Here is a 20,964-nt window from a genome sequence, read left to right on the forward strand (position 1 = left end):
GCAACATGAAGCTACCATCAAATTTTGGTTCATAACTTAAAGACAGTATTATTCATGCTAATTCTGACTCAAGGATGTGCCTTTCACATTTTCTGTATCTTCACAGATAAATTTGGGAATAATCTGTACTTTTTCAAAGGTGAATGCAGAGAGGATTGTCCTGCATTTCACCACCCTGCTGCTGATAATGTCTGCAGTCCATGTTCCAGGAACTGTGAAGTATGCATTGATAGTAAACACTGTGTAAAGTGTTCCTCAGGCTATTACCCTGACTCTGACGGATGCCAACAGCTAAACTGTGGAGGAGGTAAGATGGAATCATCATCTTCATTTATTGGATGGTTTTAAAGCTCTGTCCTAATAGATAAATTGAAGGACTAAACAAACACATCAATTGGAACTCCAAAGACAGGTTGGTTTATGGAATGTATATTACGCTTCAGTATGTGAATAAAATCGAACCTGAAAATATCATCTGTTTCTGTGCTACCAAGATAGCAAACATGTATTCGTATCATGTTTTAAAAATTCACTCATAAGATGTGGGCATTATTGGCAGAGCCAACATTTATTACCCATCCCCTGAGAAGGCAGTGAACTGAATCCTTGAACTATGGCAGTTCATTTATTGTAGATGAACCCATAATGCTTTTTGGGAGGGAATGATTCATGTGGAGCTTTTAATTATTTTATAAGGTAATAGTGACTTAGATGAAAGTATGTCTCGCATCTAAGAATGATTGGAGTGGGAACTGAGGAGCATAGATAAGGTGAATAGCCAAGGTCTTGTTCTCAGGATAGGGGAATCCAAAACTAGAGTGCATGGGTTTAAGGTGAGAGGGGTAAGTTTTAAAAGGGACCCGAGGGACAACTCTTTCACATGGAGAGTGATGCGTACATAGAACGAGTGGCCAGAGGAAGTGGTAGAGGCGAGTACAATTACAACATTTTAAAGACATTTGGACAGATAGCTGGATAGGGAAGGTTGAGAGGGATATGGGCCAAATGTAGGCAAATAGAACTAGTTCAGTTAAGGAAACCTGCTTGGCATAGATGAGTTGGGGAGAAAGTGAGGGCTGCAAATGCTGGAGATCAGAGCTGAAAATGTGTTGCTGGAAAAGCGCAGCAGGTCAGGCAGCATCCAGGGAACAGGAGAATCGACGTTTTGGGCATAAGCCCTCCTTCAGGAATAGATGAGTTGGGCCAAAAGGTCTGTTTCTGTACTTTATGACTCTAAATTTACTAAGCATCACCCTTGTGTCAAAACTAATGATAGTCATGAATCAACATCTGTAAAGACATGAATAAAAAATTCTTTACTAGCCTTAGTGACTCTCAGTTAGGCAAGCAAGGGATTTTGTCATCATAAAACAAAAAAAGGGTTCCATCTTTTCACCTCTACAACTACCTTTCCTTATCCTACTGCAGTGCGTACATATGTAGACATCTGATGAGGAGAGGACTAGATATAGCAGTGATTCACCATTGAACAATCAATTAGCACTTATTGTTAGACCTAAATGTTACTTTGATGATGTAGTACACTTGGACTTCTATCAAGCACCTACAGAACCAAGCATTTGGAATGGGGAACTTTGTGTGTTCGAAGTAATTTTTAAAGGATGTCACCTGCTTACCTATTTGCACTGATACCCACTTCTATAGGGTCTTAATTAACAATAGCTTCATAACATGCTCCAAATGTACTTGTGACCTGACTCCTAACTGTCTTCACTAAGGGTTTAATAGCTTAATGTTGCATTGAATGTACTTAAATGAACTCATGCATGCAATTAATTTAGTTCTCCTTCACATCTTAAGCTACATATTAAAATTAGCAAAACAGAGTTCTAATCCTTTTTTTTAGGATAGACCATAAAAATAAACAGCAAAATTTGCTGACACCTTAAAGAACAGGAACCTAGAAAAGTATGGAATTCATGCTTTATGAAGGGTAGCTATCTATATGTGTTTGCATACCTTACATTGTGCAAACCCCGCATATTACGAATGTATGAACCATTTAGGAGGACATGGCTCAGTAAATAGGTTTACATTTTTCTGAGAATAAACAAAGATGATCAGGTAAGGGCAGCTATAAAAGATGGATTATCAGTTATCCCAGGATTTTCATCCTTAAAAGGCTCATTCTGTTCCCTGTCTCTATCTAACTGCTGCTGAAACACTCACCCATGTTTTTCTTACTTTCAGAGTTGACAATCCATTGCTCTTCTGGTAAGCCTCTTATCTTCCACCTTTCCTAAACTTGAGTTCAAATAATTAAGCTGCAAGCTTTCACCAAGTCCAGTTCACCTCTCTGCACTTCGGCTTACATTGACCCTCAGTCCCTGAATGATTTCACTTTAAAATTCTCATCGTCATCATGTTCAAATGCCTCATGGCCTTACTTCCCTTTCTATAATCCTTTTCAGCCCAAGAACATTTTAAGAGCTTTAGTTTTCCACTGATTCTAACCTTAAGCATGTCAAATAATATATCTCAGGATAATTTAATATGGAATCACATTGAAAAGGAAATGGAAAATTATAACAGGGCCGTGGGAAGAAGGCAGGGAATAACATTAGGTAATTTACTCCTATGAACAGCTAGCACAGACAAAAAGGGATAAATGGCCTTTTTCATGGTGTAACAATTCTGTGATTACTGTTTTTTTCAATGATTTTTAACCTTTGGCTAAGAAAGCGGGAATATAAATGTAACATCTTCCCTCATTTGGTCCCATCCGGTCAACATTGAGTGTAATCTTGCCTTTGCCTTAGCTCTGACATGTCCGTAATGAGTTCAGTCCCAAAATCTGCTAAAGCTCAGACATGTCAACATTCAAATTTAGAATTGGCAATTCATATGTCCAAAGTCAATCTGAAAGTAACACTGAAAAGAATGCAATTTGTCAGACTAATTTAAAATTAAAACTGTAGAAACTCTCATTTGTATTACAATTTATATCTTATGCTTATATTGCTATTAAATTTGCACTTACAATCCACAGGTGAAATTGAAGATCTTGACAATGAAGATTGTGTGCAGTGTGCAGAAGGATGTGAGAAATGCACATTAGGTAAGCTGTTATATTTAATTGCATGAAATCCACAATAAGATTGGCCATTTGGGCCAGGCAATCTAGTTGACATTTATTCTCTAAGTAAGCAGTCCTCTTCATCCTAAATAAGTACACCATTGTCACATCAATTTAACTGATCCATCCATTAGCCTTCAACAGCTTTTTGTTCAACCTGTAGAATTCCTATTCAATACAACATGTTTATTAGCCTGTGTATTCAAAAGGAAGCACTCAGATGGCTAGCCTGTATTTTCTTTTAGCATCTGCATTAACAGGAGAGTTGCAGATTGGTGATTTTAAACTGATTAGAATCTATCTGAAATCCTGGTCAAAATGAAAGTTGCAGTTCTTTACTCTTTCTGGTGGTCATAGCTATTGCTGAGGATGGATTCCGCAGAGTTGTAGAGGTTTACAGCTTGGAAACAGGCCCTTCGGCCCAACTTGTCCATGCCGCCCAGTTTTCACAATTAATCTAGTCCCATTTATCTGTAATTTGGTCCATGTCCTTCCATACCTATTCCATCCAAGTACCTGTCCAATTGTTTCTTAAATGACAGAATTGTACTCACCTCCACTAATACTTCTGTTAACCCAGTCTAGACACTCACCACCCTCTGTGTGAAAATTCTTCCCCTCTGGACTTGATTGTATCTCTCCCCTCTCACCTTAAACCTGTGCCTTCTAGTTTTAGACTCTCCTATGGTGGGGAAAAGCTATTGCTATCTACCTTATCAATGCCTCTCATGATTTTCTAGACCTCTATAAGGTCACCCTTGAGTCTCTTATGCTCCAGGGAAAAAATAGTCCCAGCCTGTCCAGCCTACTTACAACTCAAACCTTCCTGCGAAGATAGTATTCTCGTAAACCTTTTCTGCATTCTTTCTAGTTTAATAATATCCTTTCTATAGTTGAGCAATCAGAACTGCACACAGTACTCCAAATGTGTCTTTTTACCCAATATCTTTTACAGCTGCAATAAGACATCTCAATTCATGTACTCTATATTCTAATCAATGAAGGCAAGCATGCTGAAAGCCTTCTTCATCAGTCTGTCTACCTGTGACTCCACTTTCAAGGAGCTATGCACCGGACCATTGACTGTGTAAGTCTTGCCCTAGTCTGACCTACCAAAATGCAACACCATGCATTTATCTAAATTAGACTCCAACTGCCATTCCTCAGTCCATTGGCCTAGTTGGTCACGATCCTGCTGCATTCCCAGATAACTTTCAGATATCAGCTTCCAGTAACCAAGTGCCCTCTTTGAAACTTGTACAGTGAGAGTTAGGCTATTTGCACATTTACAGGTATCATAGCTCTGATACCTGAGCTTAATCTTGTTCTTGCTTGACACCTACTCTTACACTTCATAGCAGAGGTTACTGGACAGAGAAAAGAAGCAACTATCATAACTGAAATTTTAGCTCCTCTAGAATATAAAGGACTAAGAGCATTTTGTAGATGATCTGATACTTGGAAGCAGTGTGAACTGTAAGAAAAATAGTGTAAAGCTTCAAAAGGAATAATCACAAGTTGGTGGCATGGGCAGATAATGTATATTCAGTTTGGGAGAATGAATGCTGAAAAACAATATAAAATAAAGGCTACAAATATAAAGGGGATGCAAGAGTACAGGAGTCTGAGTTTTTATGTGCATAAGGTAGCAAGACAGATTGAAAGTATCAATAGTCCAGTGCATAGCTCTTTGAAAGTGGAGTCACAGGTAGACAGACTGTTGGAGAAGGCTTTCAGCATGCTTGCCATCATTGATTAGAATATAGAGTACACGAGTTGAGATGTGAGTATAGTGAGTCATGAGCTCATTAAGCATACAATATTCTAAACTTTATTAAAAGAGGCATAGAGTACAATATCAAAGAGGTTATGGATAAAACACTGTCCAAAAGTCCTTGTGGTGAGACAGTCATTTCAGTGGTGTAGATTAGAGTTGGGCATCAGGGCTGTGGTGGAGGTAGGTTCAATCAGCTTAATTAAGAGGGAATTGGATTATTATCTGAAAAGAAAGAATGTACAAGGTTTACAGGGAGAAGGAAAGCGAACAGCACTAAAGTAAATTGTTCATTTGGAGAGTCTGTGTATGCTCAACAGGCCAAATGGCCTCCTCCTATGCTGAAATTATTCTGTTGTTTTGATGTCCTCGCACACCTAATTGAGAACACCAAGTTCAGCACGTTCCTAATCTGTATAGCTAAGTGTCACTGTGAAGGTCCGTGGGACTGCTGCAAGAGTTTTGCTGCATGATTCTTTTTGTTGCAAACTGAATTGCCATAACACCACCCAAAACATTAATTGGGAGTGCACTTTCAGGAAATGCATCCTGGGAATTTTCACATCAGGATTTTTTACCCACTAAAACTGATTAACAGGAAATTGCAAGCTATATGTCTTTTATTTACTGAAATACATATCCTGGGGTAAAAATATATATTTTCTTTTTTGCGGGCTGTTCTTGAGATTTCCTAAAGGCAACATTTCGATTTTCAGGAACTGCTTCTTTGATTTTGGGTTTTATTTTCTTCATTCTGACTAATTCATTCATTGGTCTTGCTATCAGGTAGTGACAATGCCTTTGGATGTGCATGACATGTGGGTATTTTGGTTCAACAGAAGCAGAAATCAAATATTCTATCAATATTCTCAATGATTACCAATTCTCCATTAATGATAACCTTTGAAACATAGAAAATAGGAGCAGGAGTATGCCATTCAGTCTGCCATTCAAATATGATAAAGGTTGATCATCCAACTCAGTACCCTGTTCCTGCTTTGTCCATGAGTGCTTTGATCGTTTTAGCCCTCAGAACTACATTGAACTCCTTCTTGAAAAGGATACAAAACACAAGGAAAAGATTAATTTCCTAGACACCACAGTACTTAGATTGGCACAGATAACAGGAATAAGTTAGGAATTTTTTTTTCAAAATTTCAGACATACACTTCAACACTAAATAAGCCATCGCCCTAAACACAACTTTCACTAACAACAATGATCACAGCTATTGAATTTCCTTCACACATACCCAAAATTCTAACATTTTAACCATATGGTTACAACTCATAGAAACATATTTACCATAGATGGATCTGAATCGCAAATGTAAATTCATTACAACAGAAGACACTACATATTTTGAGTGTAGTGAGTCATGAAGTGATTAAGCTTCTTCCTCTTTTTTACATGTCTTGTAGCCTCCTCTTCTCACCTTATTCTACTTGCAACCTTCCTTCCCCCATCCCCTTACCACAAGCCTCTTACAGCCTCTTTCTCCCCTACATATCATTGCAACGTCTCCTCCCACTCCCCTCCTGCGTCACCCTACCATCTTCTCCAGGCAGATGCTGGAGCATGGACCGAGCATACAGAACTTCCAACCTTGACAAAAGACCGCAATCCCAGCCAAAGGCAACTCTCAGCAGCTCGTTCGTCACTCCCAAATTTCCACCAGCTCTCATCTCACTGCTCCCCTGGAAAAAAGATGCTCTCCCAGCAATCTCCACATTCCTCAATGCAAGCATTGACTTTTCAAACTGCTTCAATCACTAACTGTGCCTTTCCTGCATTTGTTGCTCACAAGCATGGAAGTAAACCAGTGCATGGTTGGAGTGGCAGCTCCTCACCATTTCCTTCCACTCCATTTATGGGGCAACTTCTTTTGGAATTCATTTTTGCCCTCGCAAATGAACTTTCAAAAGTGGATATACCCGCTGCCAACATTTATTTTTCATAGCATGAACCTTTTGCTATGCATATTAATATTTCATTACATTGTGATCAAAAGTAGGCATCATTTGTTTGTCTGGAACAAAAAGAAAACAGTGTAGGAGCTAGCTTATATTCAAATAGGTTCCATTATATAACGTTTGAGTAAAGGAAGACTTATATCTTTGTCAAGACCTCAGAGTTCCCTGAAATGCTCTACAACAAACAATTTTCTTTTATACTGTTGCAATGCAGGGAATGGCAAGAAGCATTTTCCATAAACAACAATGTGATGATGATCAATTGGTCTCAATTGTTGAGAGAAATTAATTATGGACAGGACACTGGACAGAATTCCTCTACTCTTCAAATTGGTGATCTAGGACTTTTAACATCCATTTGAGGAGTGGTGGGGCCAACCTTTAACTTCTTATGTAAAAGTCAAATATTAGTTCTCATAAATTTATCTTTAATTCAAAAATAGTTAAATAGCAAAGTAGCACATATTGTTAGGAGCGTACAGATGCTTGAGCTCATTATCTAGGTTGACACTCCACTGTAGTACAAAGGAACTGTGGCATTGTCAGAAGTGTGGCTTTGTGATGAGATGTTAAAATGAAGGCTGTCTAACCCTTCCTTCAGTTTTTGAAACCTAAGCCAACCAATTGGTCCATTTACGAATGTTGGGAATCACCTAATGCTGAAATCTCCAGGTGTTGGATGCCATCTAGTGGCAGAATATCACATCTTCAGGAAATATTATGAAGAAAAGTGAAAAAGGCAACTAATCATCTGAACATTTAAAATAAAATACACAATGTGCAAGGGATAGACGGTTAGCATATGTAAAGAGAAAATGATGAGCTATTATCTTTCACCTCCTATTTGCATAACTTTGCCTTAATATCTTAATATTCTGATAAAATAAAAACTGCAGTTTTCAAACATTGTTTCTCAAAAAATAACACACCTTTAATGGCTTAAATGATAACAAACTTCAGGGGAGATGTGAAATATGTTGTGCTTTTTGTTTTACCTCTTTTACGCTATTGCACAAAATCCGAATGTATCCCAATTTGCTTAGTGGCCTTGAGATTTGGTTCCAAAAACACACCCAGGAACATATGGGATATTTAAAAATCAATTACTGAGGAAAAGCAAAAAATCCTAATGAAGTGCAAAATTAAATTCTACATTCTGTTCCACAGTTTTTGTCATTCTAGAAATAAGGTTGGTGAAAATAAATAAAAGAATGAATATATTTATGTTTTAAAATTTATTATGACAAAAAGCAATAGAAAATGACATTAAGTATTTAGTTACTCTGTCTGTGAATATGGCACAGAATCATTATTGATTACTTGCTGCTGCCTGCACCTACATTAACTAATTCACTTGCAGTTTTACCTGGAGTCTAGTGGTAAACATGGCATAGAAACAAATTGGATCATAGGTATGGTACCATTAGAACTGTGAAATATGAATATGATTATTTTTCTTCAAAATCTACTTCTCAGTCCTTTCAGTTACACAGCTATGAAATTATTCTCAATTGCTGTTATCAGTGTGTCTGCAGTGTTTGGTTTGGCAGCCTTAGTAAAGTAGAACTCGAAAAGCATCCAATAAAAACAGAAAAGAGATCAGATTGAATTAATAGCTTCGACAATTTAAACTTTAAAAATAATCCAGTGAAGTTGTTGAAAGTGCTGGACATTCACTGGACATGATTAAATATCACAGATGATTTAAGAGTTACTTCTGACTATCTTTACAGATTACAAATCAAGACTTTATCAATTTGATTTGATTTGGAGACATCGGTATTGGACTGGGGTGTACAAAGTTAAAAATCACACAACATCAGATTATAGTTCAACAGATTTATTTGGAAGCACTAGCTTTTTGAGCGCTGCTCCTTCATCAGGTGGTTGTGGAGAATAAGATTGTAAGACACAGAATTTATAGCAAAAGTTTACAGTGTGATGTAACTGAAATTATATATTGAAAGAGACTTAGATTGTTTGTTAAGCCTCTCATCTTTTAGAGTGACCATGTTGGTTTCAGTTCTTTCATACATAAATCACAAAATGTTTTTATAAAGTTACATTCTCAAGTGAACTTTAACAATCGGTGTCATGTCGGCTCAGATTTGATTTCTGTGTTAAAAAATAGTAAATTGACCAATAATTGATACAGTGTTAGGGCAATGGTCACAGCAATATTAAATTTCATTCAAAATCTACAGTCTGCATCTGAAACAATGAGAAAAGACCATTCTGTCCATTAATCACATCCTTTCCTCAAACAATTTTCTCTGCAATGAATATTACCCAATTGACGCAATCTGACTTTTATTTGGAATTTAAACCCCATCTCAGGACAGGTGGCGATCAGAGATACATGTTAAAAAAATTGTAAATGACGAATGTGCCTTTCATCATTTTTATCATCATGATTTGTGTGGTAAGTCTCTGTTCCATTCTCATCCTAATATTTAAGACAAACTTCCACAATATGGTTAGAAAGTTAATGCACATATAACACTTGCTGACCATTTTCCCAGGGCTTGAAACTTAACAGTGAAAATGGAAGCAGGAGCAGACCAGTGAAGTTGGTATTTCTTCTTTAGATTACTGCTTGTGAGCTAGGAGGAACAGGCAGACTGCATTCCTGGCCCCTCAAGAAAACTATCTTCTGCCACAATCAGCTGTCATTCCTCTCCAAATCCACTCTCACCACTTCCCAACATCTACCAAACCTTCTGATTGCTGATTTAAACCCATTGCTCTTCCCTGCCATCTTCTCTTACCTGCCCTCTTTTCTGATTGCCAACCCAACATCCTCTCTCATCCACTGCAGTTTCATCTGGATCCTCCTTGATCTGTGCTACAAGGATTTCTAGGTCCTGTAACAAACGTCCCTCCTCAACTCCAAATAAGTTTCCATTTCCCTCCCTGTGTGTTCCTCAAGGTGCTGCCTTCTCTCCAGAATGAAACCTGGGGGTTTGTTACCTTTGAGCAATTGCTATCTCTGATATTTTCACTTCCATCAGTATAGAAGCCATCATGTTCCACATGGACAAAACAAAATTCTCAGATGCTGGAAACCTGAAATACAAAAGAAAATGCTTGAAATAATCACTGAGCCTGGCAGCAAGTATGGAGTGAGAAATAGAGTGAATATTTGAGCTTTGTTACTCGCTATCAGAACTGGAAAAAGTTTGAAATGGTACACATTTTCTGCAAGTCACAGGATGGAGGAGGAAAAAGAATAAATGTTCCAGTGAAGAATGGGAGGCAGGAAATACTAATGGCAGTATTGGAGGAGTAGGGTCAAAAGGGAATAGTAAAGAATGAAGGGGTTGAAACTAGCACTGTGGATTATCCCTACAACCCAAGAACTGCAATTATTCAAGAAGCATCACTTTCTCCAAGGCAATAAGGGACAGGCAATAAATGCTGGCTGAGAGAGAACAGCCATGTTCTATGAATGAATACCAAAACATTAGTGTCAGAAAACAAAAATGAGAGCAAGAAAGAGATCAAAGTTTCAAAATGAAAGAAAAATGTAAGGGAAAATATTTTCTATTTTTGGAATCACTGTTGTATCCAAAGGGCTGTAAAATATGTAATCAAGAGATGCGCTGCTGTTTCGTAACCTTACATTTAGATTAGATTAGATTAGATTAGATTACTTACAGTGTGGAAACAGGCCCTTCGGCCCAACAAGTCCACACTGACCCGCCGAAGCGAAACCCACCCATACCCCGACATTTACCCCTTACCTAACAATACTGGCAATTTAGCATGGCCAATTCACCTGACCTGCACATCTTTGGACTGTGGGAGGAAACCGGAACACCCGGAGGAAACCCACGCAGACACGGGGAGAATGTGCAAACTCCACACAGTCAGTCGCCTGAGTCGGGAATTGAACCCGGGTCTCATGGCGCTGTGAGGCAGCAGTGCTAACCACTGTGCCACCGTGCTGCCCACGGTGGCACAGTGGTTAGCACTGAACATTGCTGGAGGCCAAGGATAGCAAGGTCACTGTCAGAATAAGGTAGAGAACTAAACTGATTGCTGATGCTTGCCAACTGATAGTTTACAATAAGCCTTAATATACTTTTAGCTATCTCAGTTAACTACCTGCCCTGATAATCCCCCTCATTTCCAGGAAATGGCCCAAGGACAGCATAGTGTTTTCAAGCCAGTACACTGGCTAGCAGTGAGAATTTTCAAGCCCTCTTGTCTCCATGCTCATCTTCAGTAGGAGTTAAAAATCCCGCACCTAGATTTTCCATCTAGCAGGAATCTTTTCTCTCTTTGTACCATATTTGTGCCCCTAATAGCCAGAAAATTTTCATCCAATCCCACCCTTAACCTTCTAAACTTCAGGAAATACAAGTCCAATTTGTGTAATCTCTCTTTGAAATTTAATTCCAGAAGTTTTAATGTGTGTGGTGTACTTTCCCCAAGGTCAATCTACACCTCTTCAGATATGGTACCCATATCTATTTACAGTACTCCAAATGTGGAACAAACATAGCTTTGCATAGCAGTAAAACAATTTCAATGCTCTTGTATTCTATACAGGCCATCATTCCATTAGTCATTATGATTATTTTCTGTACCAGTCCAAAACATTAATGATCAATCATCCACAGTAGTCTATGTACTGCTCCAAATGGTGCTCCAAATCTTTTCGGCTTTCATAGTTTCTGATTTTTACCATTCAGAAAAGGTTTTGCTTAAAATTTTCAACATCAACATTATAAAAGCAGCCAGTGATTTTTAACAAATTGTTATTTGTGGGATCTTGCTGTGTACAAAGATTATTGCCACATTTCCTATATTACAATGATGACTACACTTCAGAAGTATTTCATTTCACAGCTGTAAAGCCCTTTCAAACGTCCATGGAAAGTGCTGTATAAATGCAAGTCTTTCTTTTTTGAGATCCAAAGTAAATGCCCTCATTTGCCTATATTTATATCTATTTGCCACAGTTTTGTCCATTCACTTAATTTGAAGTAGTAATATTTCTGAGAGCAGCTGAAATATTTCAGTGCTCAGTTATTCTATTTTTAATTATAATCTCCTCATCACATTTGTTAAGGGTAATTTTAAGTTAATATTTCCTGGTTTCTGTCTCATGCACATTTCTAAGACTGTACAACCAAGGAACAGAAGTAGGCCATTCAGCCCACCAATTCTTCTCCACCATTCCATAAGATCATGGCTGACCTGATAGTCCTCAACCCCACTTTCCTGCTGTTTCCCATAATTCCTGAATATCACTAATGACCTCACTTCATCAGTTCTCTGTGGTAAAGAATTAAATAAACAAGTCCACGAGAAAGAAAATTTCTCCTTATCTATGTCTAAATGTGTTCCCCCTTTTTCTGAGATTACACCCTCTGCTCTGGGACTTTCCCACAAGGGGAAACAACTTACCTTGCCAAGTCCTTTCAGGCCCAACCTAGTCAACCTCTCTTCATAAGGCAATTCTTCCATAGCTGGGACCAGCCTAATGAACCTTCTCTAGACTGCCTCCAATACCAGTATGTTATTCTTTAGAAAAGGGATCCAAAAATGTATTCACAGTATTCCAGCTATGGTCTGACCAGTGACTTGTACAGTTTTAACAAAACCTCCTTGTTTTTATATTTCATTCCCTTTGAAATAAAGGCCAACATTTCATTTGCCTTCTCTATTACCTGCTGAACTTGAATGCTAACTCTTTTGTGATTCATCTTTGAGAACTCCTCAATCCCTTTTTGCAGCCTTTCTCCATTTAACTAATATTCAGCTCATCTATTCTTCCTACCAAAATGCATAACCTCAAATTTCCTCACATTACATTCTATTTGCCAAGTTTTTGGCCACTCACTTAACTGTCTATATCCGTCTGCAAACTCTTTGTGTCATCTGCAAACTTGTCTAAAGTACTTTCATTTTCCTCATCCAACTCATTGATAGACAATTGTAAATAATCATGATCCCAGCACTGAACCCTGTGGCACTCCACTAGTTACACATTGCCAGCCTTTTCCTAAACTCTGTTTTCCAATAATTAGCCAATCCTCTATCCATGCTAATATACCACCTCCAACATCATTGGCTCTTATTAATTAGCTTAATGTGTGGCACCTTATCAAATGACTTTTGAAAATCTAAATATATTACATTCTTTGCTTCCCCTTTATCTATCCTGCTTGTTACCTCCTCAAACAGTTCTAATACAGTTGCCAGGAATGATTTTCCCTTCATAAATCCATGCTGACTCCGCTTAATTATATTGTGTATTTCTAAATGCTCTACTATTGCATCGTTTGTAACAGACTAACATTTTCCCAGTAATGTACGTTAAGCTAACTGGACTATAGTTATCCATTTTCCGGTTCTTTGCCTTTTTAAATAAATGTGTTATTTTCACATTTTTGAAATTCTCTGAGACTTCTGCAGAACCTAAGAATTCCTGCAAGGCTACTTTAATTTATCCTATATATCTGCAGCTACTTCCTTTAATATCGTAGAATACACCCTATCAGGTCTAGGGGACTTATTGGTCTTTAGCCCCATTAGTTTCACTATTTTGTCTTCTTGAGATAATTATTGTATTTATTTCCTATCCTTTTGCCCCTTAAATATTTTGTAATTTTGGTATGTTATTCATGATTCATACTGTGAAGTCTGATGCATACTATTTATTTAGCTCCTCTGCCATTTCCTGGTTCCCCATTATTATTTCCCCAGCCACATTCTCTCAGGGGTATATATTCACTTTGGCTTCTTTCTTCCTTTTCACACATTTAAAGATGCTCTTGCTGTCCATCTTAATTATGCAAGCTGGCCCTCAAACATTATTTTCTCTCTCCTTTTATTCTTCATCTTGGTTGTCTTTTGTTGATTTTAACAAATTCTAATGCTCCAATTTACCACTATTCTTTGCCGCATTGTGTGTTTCATCTTTCAATCTGATGCTGTCTTTAACATCCCTGGTTAGTCATAGTTGTCTTTTCCCCTTCCTATAATCCTTCTTTCTCATCTTTGCTGTGAACATGAGTTAGTTTCTTAAATGTCTGCCATTAATACTCAACTGTACATGCTGGTAAATACCTTCCCCAGATAACCCCAGCTAACATTGCCCTCATTCATTTTAATTTCCCTTATTTTAGCTTAGTGTAGTTGTTTCAAGCCCAAGTTCGTCCATTTCAAACTGAACGCAAAATTCTATCATGTTATGGTCACTGTTTCTGAGGAAATATGACATCTTTTTATTAAACCTACCATGTTATACATCACCAAAATCAAAATAGCCTGACCACTGATTCCCTCACCTTAACCTCCTTCCACCTATCGCATTCCCAACGCCCCTCCCCCAAGTCCCTCCTCCCTACCTTTTATCTTAGCCTGCTTGGCACACCCTCCTCATTCCTGAAGAAGGGCTTATGCCTGAAACGTCGATTCTCCTTCTCCTTTGATGCTGCCTGACCTGCTATGCTTTTCCAGCAATACATTTGTAAGCACCAATTGTTATAGAATCATATAGTCATAGCGATGTATAGCATGGTCCAACTCATTCATGCTGATGTGATATCCTAAATTAATCTAGTCCCATTTGCCAGCATTTGGTCCATATCCCTCTAAACCCTACCTATCCATACACCAATTCAGATGTCTTTTAAATGTTGTAATTGTACCATCTCCTCTGGCAACTCATTCCATTTGCAAACCATCCTCTGTGTAAAGAAGTTGCCCCTTAGGTCCGGTTTAAATCTTTCCCATCTCCTCTCAAACCTATGCCCTCTAGTTTTGGACTCCCCTACCTTGGGAAAAAGACCTTGCCATTCATGGTTTTATAAACCTCTATCAGGTCACCTCTCAGCCTCTGATATTCGAGGAAAAATAGCCCCAGCCTATTCAGCCTCTCTGTAGCTCTCTTCCCTGAACCCTGGCAACATCCTTGTAAATCTTTTCTGAATGTTTTCAAGTTTCACATCTTTTCTGTAGCAGGAGACCAAAATTGCACACAGTATTCCAAAAGTGGCCTAACAATGTCCTGTACAGTTATAAAATGACCTCCTAACTCCTAAGCTCAATGCACTGACCGATAAAGGCAAATGTACCAAACACATTCTTCAGGATCCTATCTACCTGCAACTCCACTTTCAAAGAACCCCAAGTTCTCTTTGTTCAGCAACACTCCCCAGGACCTTACCATTAAGTGTATAAGTCCTTCCCTGATTTGCCTTTCCAAAATGCAGCACCTCACAATTATCTAAATTAATCTCCATCTGCCACTACTCAGTCCATTTGCCTAGCTCAACCAAGATCCCATTGTACTCTGTGGTAATCTTCTTCACCATCCACTACACCACCAATTTTGGTGTCATATGCAAACCTACAAAACCATAACTCCTATATTCACATCTAAATCATTTATATAAATGACAAAAAGTAGTGGACCCAACACCGATCTTTCCAGTATACCGTTGGTCACAGGCCTTCAGTCTGAAAAGCAACCCTCCACCACCACTCTCTGTCTCCTACCTTCAAACCAATTTTGTGTCCCGATATTATATGTGATCTAATCTTGTTAACCAGTTTACCATGTGGAAATTGCTAAAGTCCATTTAGACAACACCTGCCTTCATTAATCTTCTTTATCACTTCTTCAAAAAACTGAATTAAGTTAGTGTCCCAGGTACAATGCCATGTTGACTATCCCTAATCTGCCCTTGACTTTCCAAATACATGTAAATTCTTTCTAGTAAACTATCCCAAATACATTTGATTAACTCTTCCTTGAGGCTTTCCCTGCTAATCTGACTATCCGAATCTACATGAAAATTAATGCCACCCATGATTAATGTACTTCCTGACATACCTTATTTTCCAATCTAAAGCAAAGTGTCCTAAAAGACTGAAGTTTGTAAGATTATAATTAGGGCATCTGCACACCTCTCCTTTAAAACATCAGGTTCTAGGGACCATTACTTTCGTAATTTACCATATTTTTGCTGACATAAACTTTAGTGAACTCAGCTCCCTGGTTAATTATTCATTTCATTGGAATGTCCAGCATTCTATCCTCTTCCCCTTTTATAAATACCAATGCAGGACCACAATGCCTTATTGCCATTCACAGTATGATCATTATAGGTTTTCAAGTGATTTATATCACTTCTTACAACCCTATCTTTCATCACGTATAATGATTGTTTTCTGCTGATTTTGATATTCTGTTTAATTTTTTTTACTACTTTTTGTGGCTTTCACTTTTTTCTCCTTTGATTTCCTTTACATCTTGTGTGCTTATCATGCACCAGGATTTATGCTAGCTTTTGCATTTTCCATTTTTCTTTTCTTTTAATTATCCTTTACTTTCTCCCTGTTTTTGGCAAAAGAGGTTTTTGAACTGTCTGTATAATGGTTTTTTTGAAAGCCACTCCCTTTGATCTTTTCTTGTTTTATCCATAAACAGATTTACCCAGTTTATCATGAACAGAGTTTGTCTCAACCTATTAAAATCAATTTTCCCAAACCTACAATACCCTGAACACTTCCATTTATTAATATTTGAAATAGCCAAATTGTACCTCATTTCTAACTTTTTTTCTTCACACAACCACATTCAGTTCTATTGATTCATGTCAAAGAGTCTGTTACATATGATATTCTTATTAGGTGGGAAGACCTAATTGGTGGTTGTACATTGATAAAAGTTATTTTGAAGAACAAGCCTATTTGGCTTGAGTTGCGGAACAAAGGATAATTTAGAAACTCATTCACATTTGAACAAATTATATTACAAACAGGAAAATTAAATATATTGCTTAAAAATACTAACCTAGTCCAATGCAATAAAAGCTGGCATTTATTTGTCAAGCATGTATATCCCTTGTGTTACCATTACGTACAGTGCACAATGTATATCATTATCCATGTTGTTCGGTTCTCTCATAGCTATCAGCAACAGTAGTGGCATGAAGGGACAGTGAAAATCTTTGTTGAACCTTAAAGGCATAGTACTTCTCTGGATTTTATCCTAATTTGTCTCTGAAAGGAATCATCCTAATTAGAAAAACGTTGCTGAATTTTCCGATTTCTTTATTGCAACCCTCACTATGCTCCAGCCACCACCAATACCTCACCTCAACACATACACACATACCTATATGCACAGTGCTAGATAGGTGTAACGTACCTGAATTGCTGATAGACCTATCACATTTTGTTTAATTTTTTTTAGATGAATTTACTTGTCTATTAGTTACTGTGAAAAACAAACTTCAGGTCAATTTTTTTGATGGATTTGCAAACCTACATCGAAGCTTTTTTCAAAGAATGTCATCTGGACTTTTGCAGCAAATGGCCCAGAGACTGAATAGAATATCTGACTCAAAGGTTAACCCATTCTATGTTTACAACTGCTACTCATCAGGATTTTTATTTTTTGTACAGATGATCCAAGACTATGTACATTGTGTAAAGGGGGCTACTACATGTAAGTTCATTTTTCTCTTCACCTTATTATCTTTTAAAATGAACTCTGTATAAGAAACAACCAAATTGCAATTATTTCTCTTTTAAAGGGTGGACAATGTTTAATTTGCATTGCTCCTAAAAAAAGAATAATTGCAGACATTTATTTCTAGTAATTATCCATTTTCCCTGGCTTTTCACTCAAAAGATGGAGCAAATGATCTTGCTAACCTCTGGAGCTGTTTGCCAACATTACTCTTTCCTGCAGTAGTTTGATACATTTATGACAGAAGATTTGATAGATGAACGGTTAAGTTCTACCATGATACCAATGATGCATGTTTCTATTTTATATTGAAATTGTGCAATATATATTGACAAAATTAATCCTTTCCTTTGGAATTAGTAACTGATAATTGTTTACAGTTCCTAATGTTATGATGTAATTATTGTCAGGTTGTTAAAACAAATGCAGTTAAATGATACTCAAAGGTGATTTAAAACTGACTTCCAGCTTTTTTTAATCTAAAGAAGTGCAGTCAGCAGAGGAAAATGAAGGGGTCAGGTAGTTTGGAGGAGCTTAGCCATCTTTCAGTGCAATTTTCAAGGGAGCTACTAATGGTCAAACAGATGCATGTCTATTTGATACATGTTTAGAAAGGATACCGGGTCAAATGTTGTAGTTGGACATGCTGGAAGATTTCAAGTACAGATGTTGAACAGCCCAACCAACATTGCTTAAAGTAATTGTTGATGATATTTTATAACAGGACCCGAAACTGAGGTTAATTTTTTCTACTCTTGCTTGTTTTGGGTGGAAACTGAAAATCCTCATTCCTCATTATCTCATTCTAAATGTGAGCAAGGTCACAGGACTTTTATTTGTAAAATCCCCTTTAAATACAACTATAGATAGTCTTTGGACTTGATAATAATTGAGTATATGATGAGAACTTTCATAGAACACAGGATTTTGATTTTATTCCCCTAGTGCCAAAGTAAAAAAAACTACATAAAAATATTTGCTATAAATTACAAAGGAGTGAATAGTATTATTCAAAATACCTTTATATTTCAAGAGTTTCTTCTCATGTTTACAATGTCATCCATATAAATGTGATAATACAATTTTAAATCTTTGGCCCAGAAATTTTGATGGCTAGGTAGCTATTGTTTCTGTAGCTTAGATTGGACCAGTTCCTGGGAACATGCAGGTTTCCCAGAACTGCTGACTCCAAGGGAATTACCCAGGAATTTGAAAATTCTGATGAGCATTTCCTAGTGTCTGAAACCTTCCAAGAATCCCACGCCCTCTAGCCAAATAATGCAGTGGGTTTCTGACATATTTAAGTTTATTAATTAACCAGGAAACATTTGAAGATTAAAAACCTAGTCTAATGCTTGTGTAACTATTAAACTGAACCTCTGACCCACCATTGTCTCCCATGATCCACACCCTTTCATCTGAAACTTCCTGGACCTAACACCCAACATGCTGAACTGGACCCGACCCTCACTGGACACAGCAACATAACAGTATCTGACCCAGGTCCCGATCTGACCCCACACCATCCTCACAGCCAATACAACACACATGGGTCCCAGACTCAGACCTGCTTTGCCCTCTTCACCTCAGTCTAACACATACAAGCACTCCTACCACCTCTGTCACTCTCACCTAAACACTCAGATTTTCCTGCTCTCTAACTCATCGCTGACCTGCCATGCTAATCCCTTACCCAAATCCCTACTTCACCCAGTTGGCATTCTGCCCTTATCACCCACCCATCACCCTGTCCCATACCTCCTTGGCACAGTATTCCCCTCCTTATCCACCTGCAACACTACCCACATTTAGCTTGCATATTTTTCCTTTCACAGGAGACATCAAAATGGCTGACTGCTGTTGGACATCTAACTCTCAGAATGTGGCATATTAGCAAAAAGGGGGTAGGGTTTCAGTAACCATCATCTCCCCTGCTGGCTGTAGAGATTCCTGAATAGTCATCTAAATGTATTTATGGATAATGTTTTGTCTATCCAAGTGTTAGAAATAGGATTCCTGAATCTTAGCAGAATTTCTAGGCAAATATTTCAACCATACATTTTGGTGTATCTGCAGTAACTTTGGATAATCAGTGTATTTTGCTCTCATGCTAACATTGTGATCTTGTAAAACCTTGACTCTAGTTTTCACCAACGCTGTTATGAGACTTGTCCAGCCAAAACATTTAAAAGTGAATCTACGATGGAGTGTAGACTTTGTCACGAGAATTGTATTGACTGTGATGAAGAACGATGCTATTGGTGTGAGACTGGCTTCTTCCTCTCAGGTAAGTAAAGCCTGGCTGAGCAATTCTAATTCTGATCAACATTAAACAAGCATGAGGTTACATTGAAATTTTTGACAATGCCTGTGATTATATGTAAGTGTCTGCCAATAAGAGTAATGATTTTTTTTCAGACATCAATACTGTTAGAGCTGCTAAATGTTTAATTGAAAATAAGCATCAGCTGCAGTATTCCTAGCACATTTTGTGGTTTAATGCCAATGCTGGTCTTTTTCACTTGTATGATTCCTCTGTTCTTTCTTTTCTTCATCATATCTATCACTGAACTGATTCCGTTATTAACAGGAATTGTAACTTGATCAAATCAGTCATTACCATGCTTTCATAGAAAGTTAAGAATAGCAGATGTTGGAGATCTGAAACAAGGAAAAACACTGGAGAAACTGCACAGGTCTGGCAGCAATTGTGAAGAGAAAACAGAGTTACCATTTCAAGTCCAGGGATCTTTCTTCAGATCGATGCCTTCCTCTCCACAGTGGAAAGTACAGAACTTAAACACTGCTAAAAGGAGACTAGACTTTGAAACTTTTTCCCTTGCACTCATCAAAACGAAGATGAATGAAATAGAATTAAAAGCAGAGACAATATTTTATACAAAATGGGAAGGGGGTATTGGGCCATAATTGGCATGGAGATACAGCAAGAACAGTTAACTGTCAATCTTAATTCTCAGACCAGGCAGGTAGACTCTAATTAGGCAGGACTTTGCCACAGTAATACAGAAGAGTTTGGCTGTCTACAGCCTTTTTTCAAGTCTGTTCCCTACATCTTTATTCTGACAAGTTCAGACAAAAAGCTCCAATTTCTAGATTCCTCATAGCAACCTGAGGAGAATTCTAAATTGAAAATAGGAGGAACTGCAGATGCTGGAAATTAGAAATAAAAACAGGAATTGCTGGAAAATCCCAATGGTACTGGCAGCATTTGTGGAGTGAAAGCAGAGTTAACATATAAGGTCCAGTTACCCTTCTTCAGAACTGATAATAGCTAGGAAATATTTTATGCGGAACATGAGGTGTGGGGAGGGAGTAAATGAAATGGAGATAGAGCCCAACAAGAGAGAAAATTAGTTGGACAAAGAAATGGGTAAAGATCAGCCTGGAAGAATGAATAGTTGCTAATGGGGACTATTGGTAGCTGATAATGGGTTGTGTGTGGTAGCAGCCCAAGTGGTAACAAAGCCTGGTGTTTGGGGTAGGGAAAAGCCATGGGTGAAGGTGTTGAAGCCTTAAAATTATTGACCTCGATATTGAGTTCAGAAGGCTTCAAGAGTTCCCAAGCAGAAAGCCAAGCACTTCAGCATGACTGAGACAAAGATGT

The 20,964-nt window shown here is 37.8% G+C and overlaps 1 protein-coding gene across 2 annotated transcripts in view; it reads left to right on the plus strand.

Annotated features, from left to right (window-relative positions):
• Positions 1-20,964, plus strand: part of pcsk5b (proprotein convertase subtilisin/kexin type 5b) — a 363,949-nt gene that overhangs the window by 289,646 nt on the left and 53,339 nt on the right. For both annotated transcript variants that reach the window (XM_043712341.1, XM_043712351.1), the window contains exons 23-26: positions 107-307; positions 3,011-3,079; positions 17,273-17,315; positions 19,484-19,626. In XM_043712341.1, the coding sequence (XP_043568276.1) occupies positions 107-307; positions 3,011-3,079; positions 17,273-17,315; positions 19,484-19,626 (456 nt within the window). The remainder of the gene's footprint in view (positions 1-106; positions 308-3,010; positions 3,080-17,272; positions 17,316-19,483; positions 19,627-20,964) is intronic.

The sequence above is a fragment of the Chiloscyllium plagiosum genome, chromosome 2 (assembly GCF_004010195.1).
Source record: "Chiloscyllium plagiosum isolate BGI_BamShark_2017 chromosome 2, ASM401019v2, whole genome shotgun sequence".
Classification (NCBI taxonomy): domain Eukaryota; kingdom Metazoa; phylum Chordata; class Chondrichthyes; order Orectolobiformes; family Hemiscylliidae; genus Chiloscyllium; species Chiloscyllium plagiosum.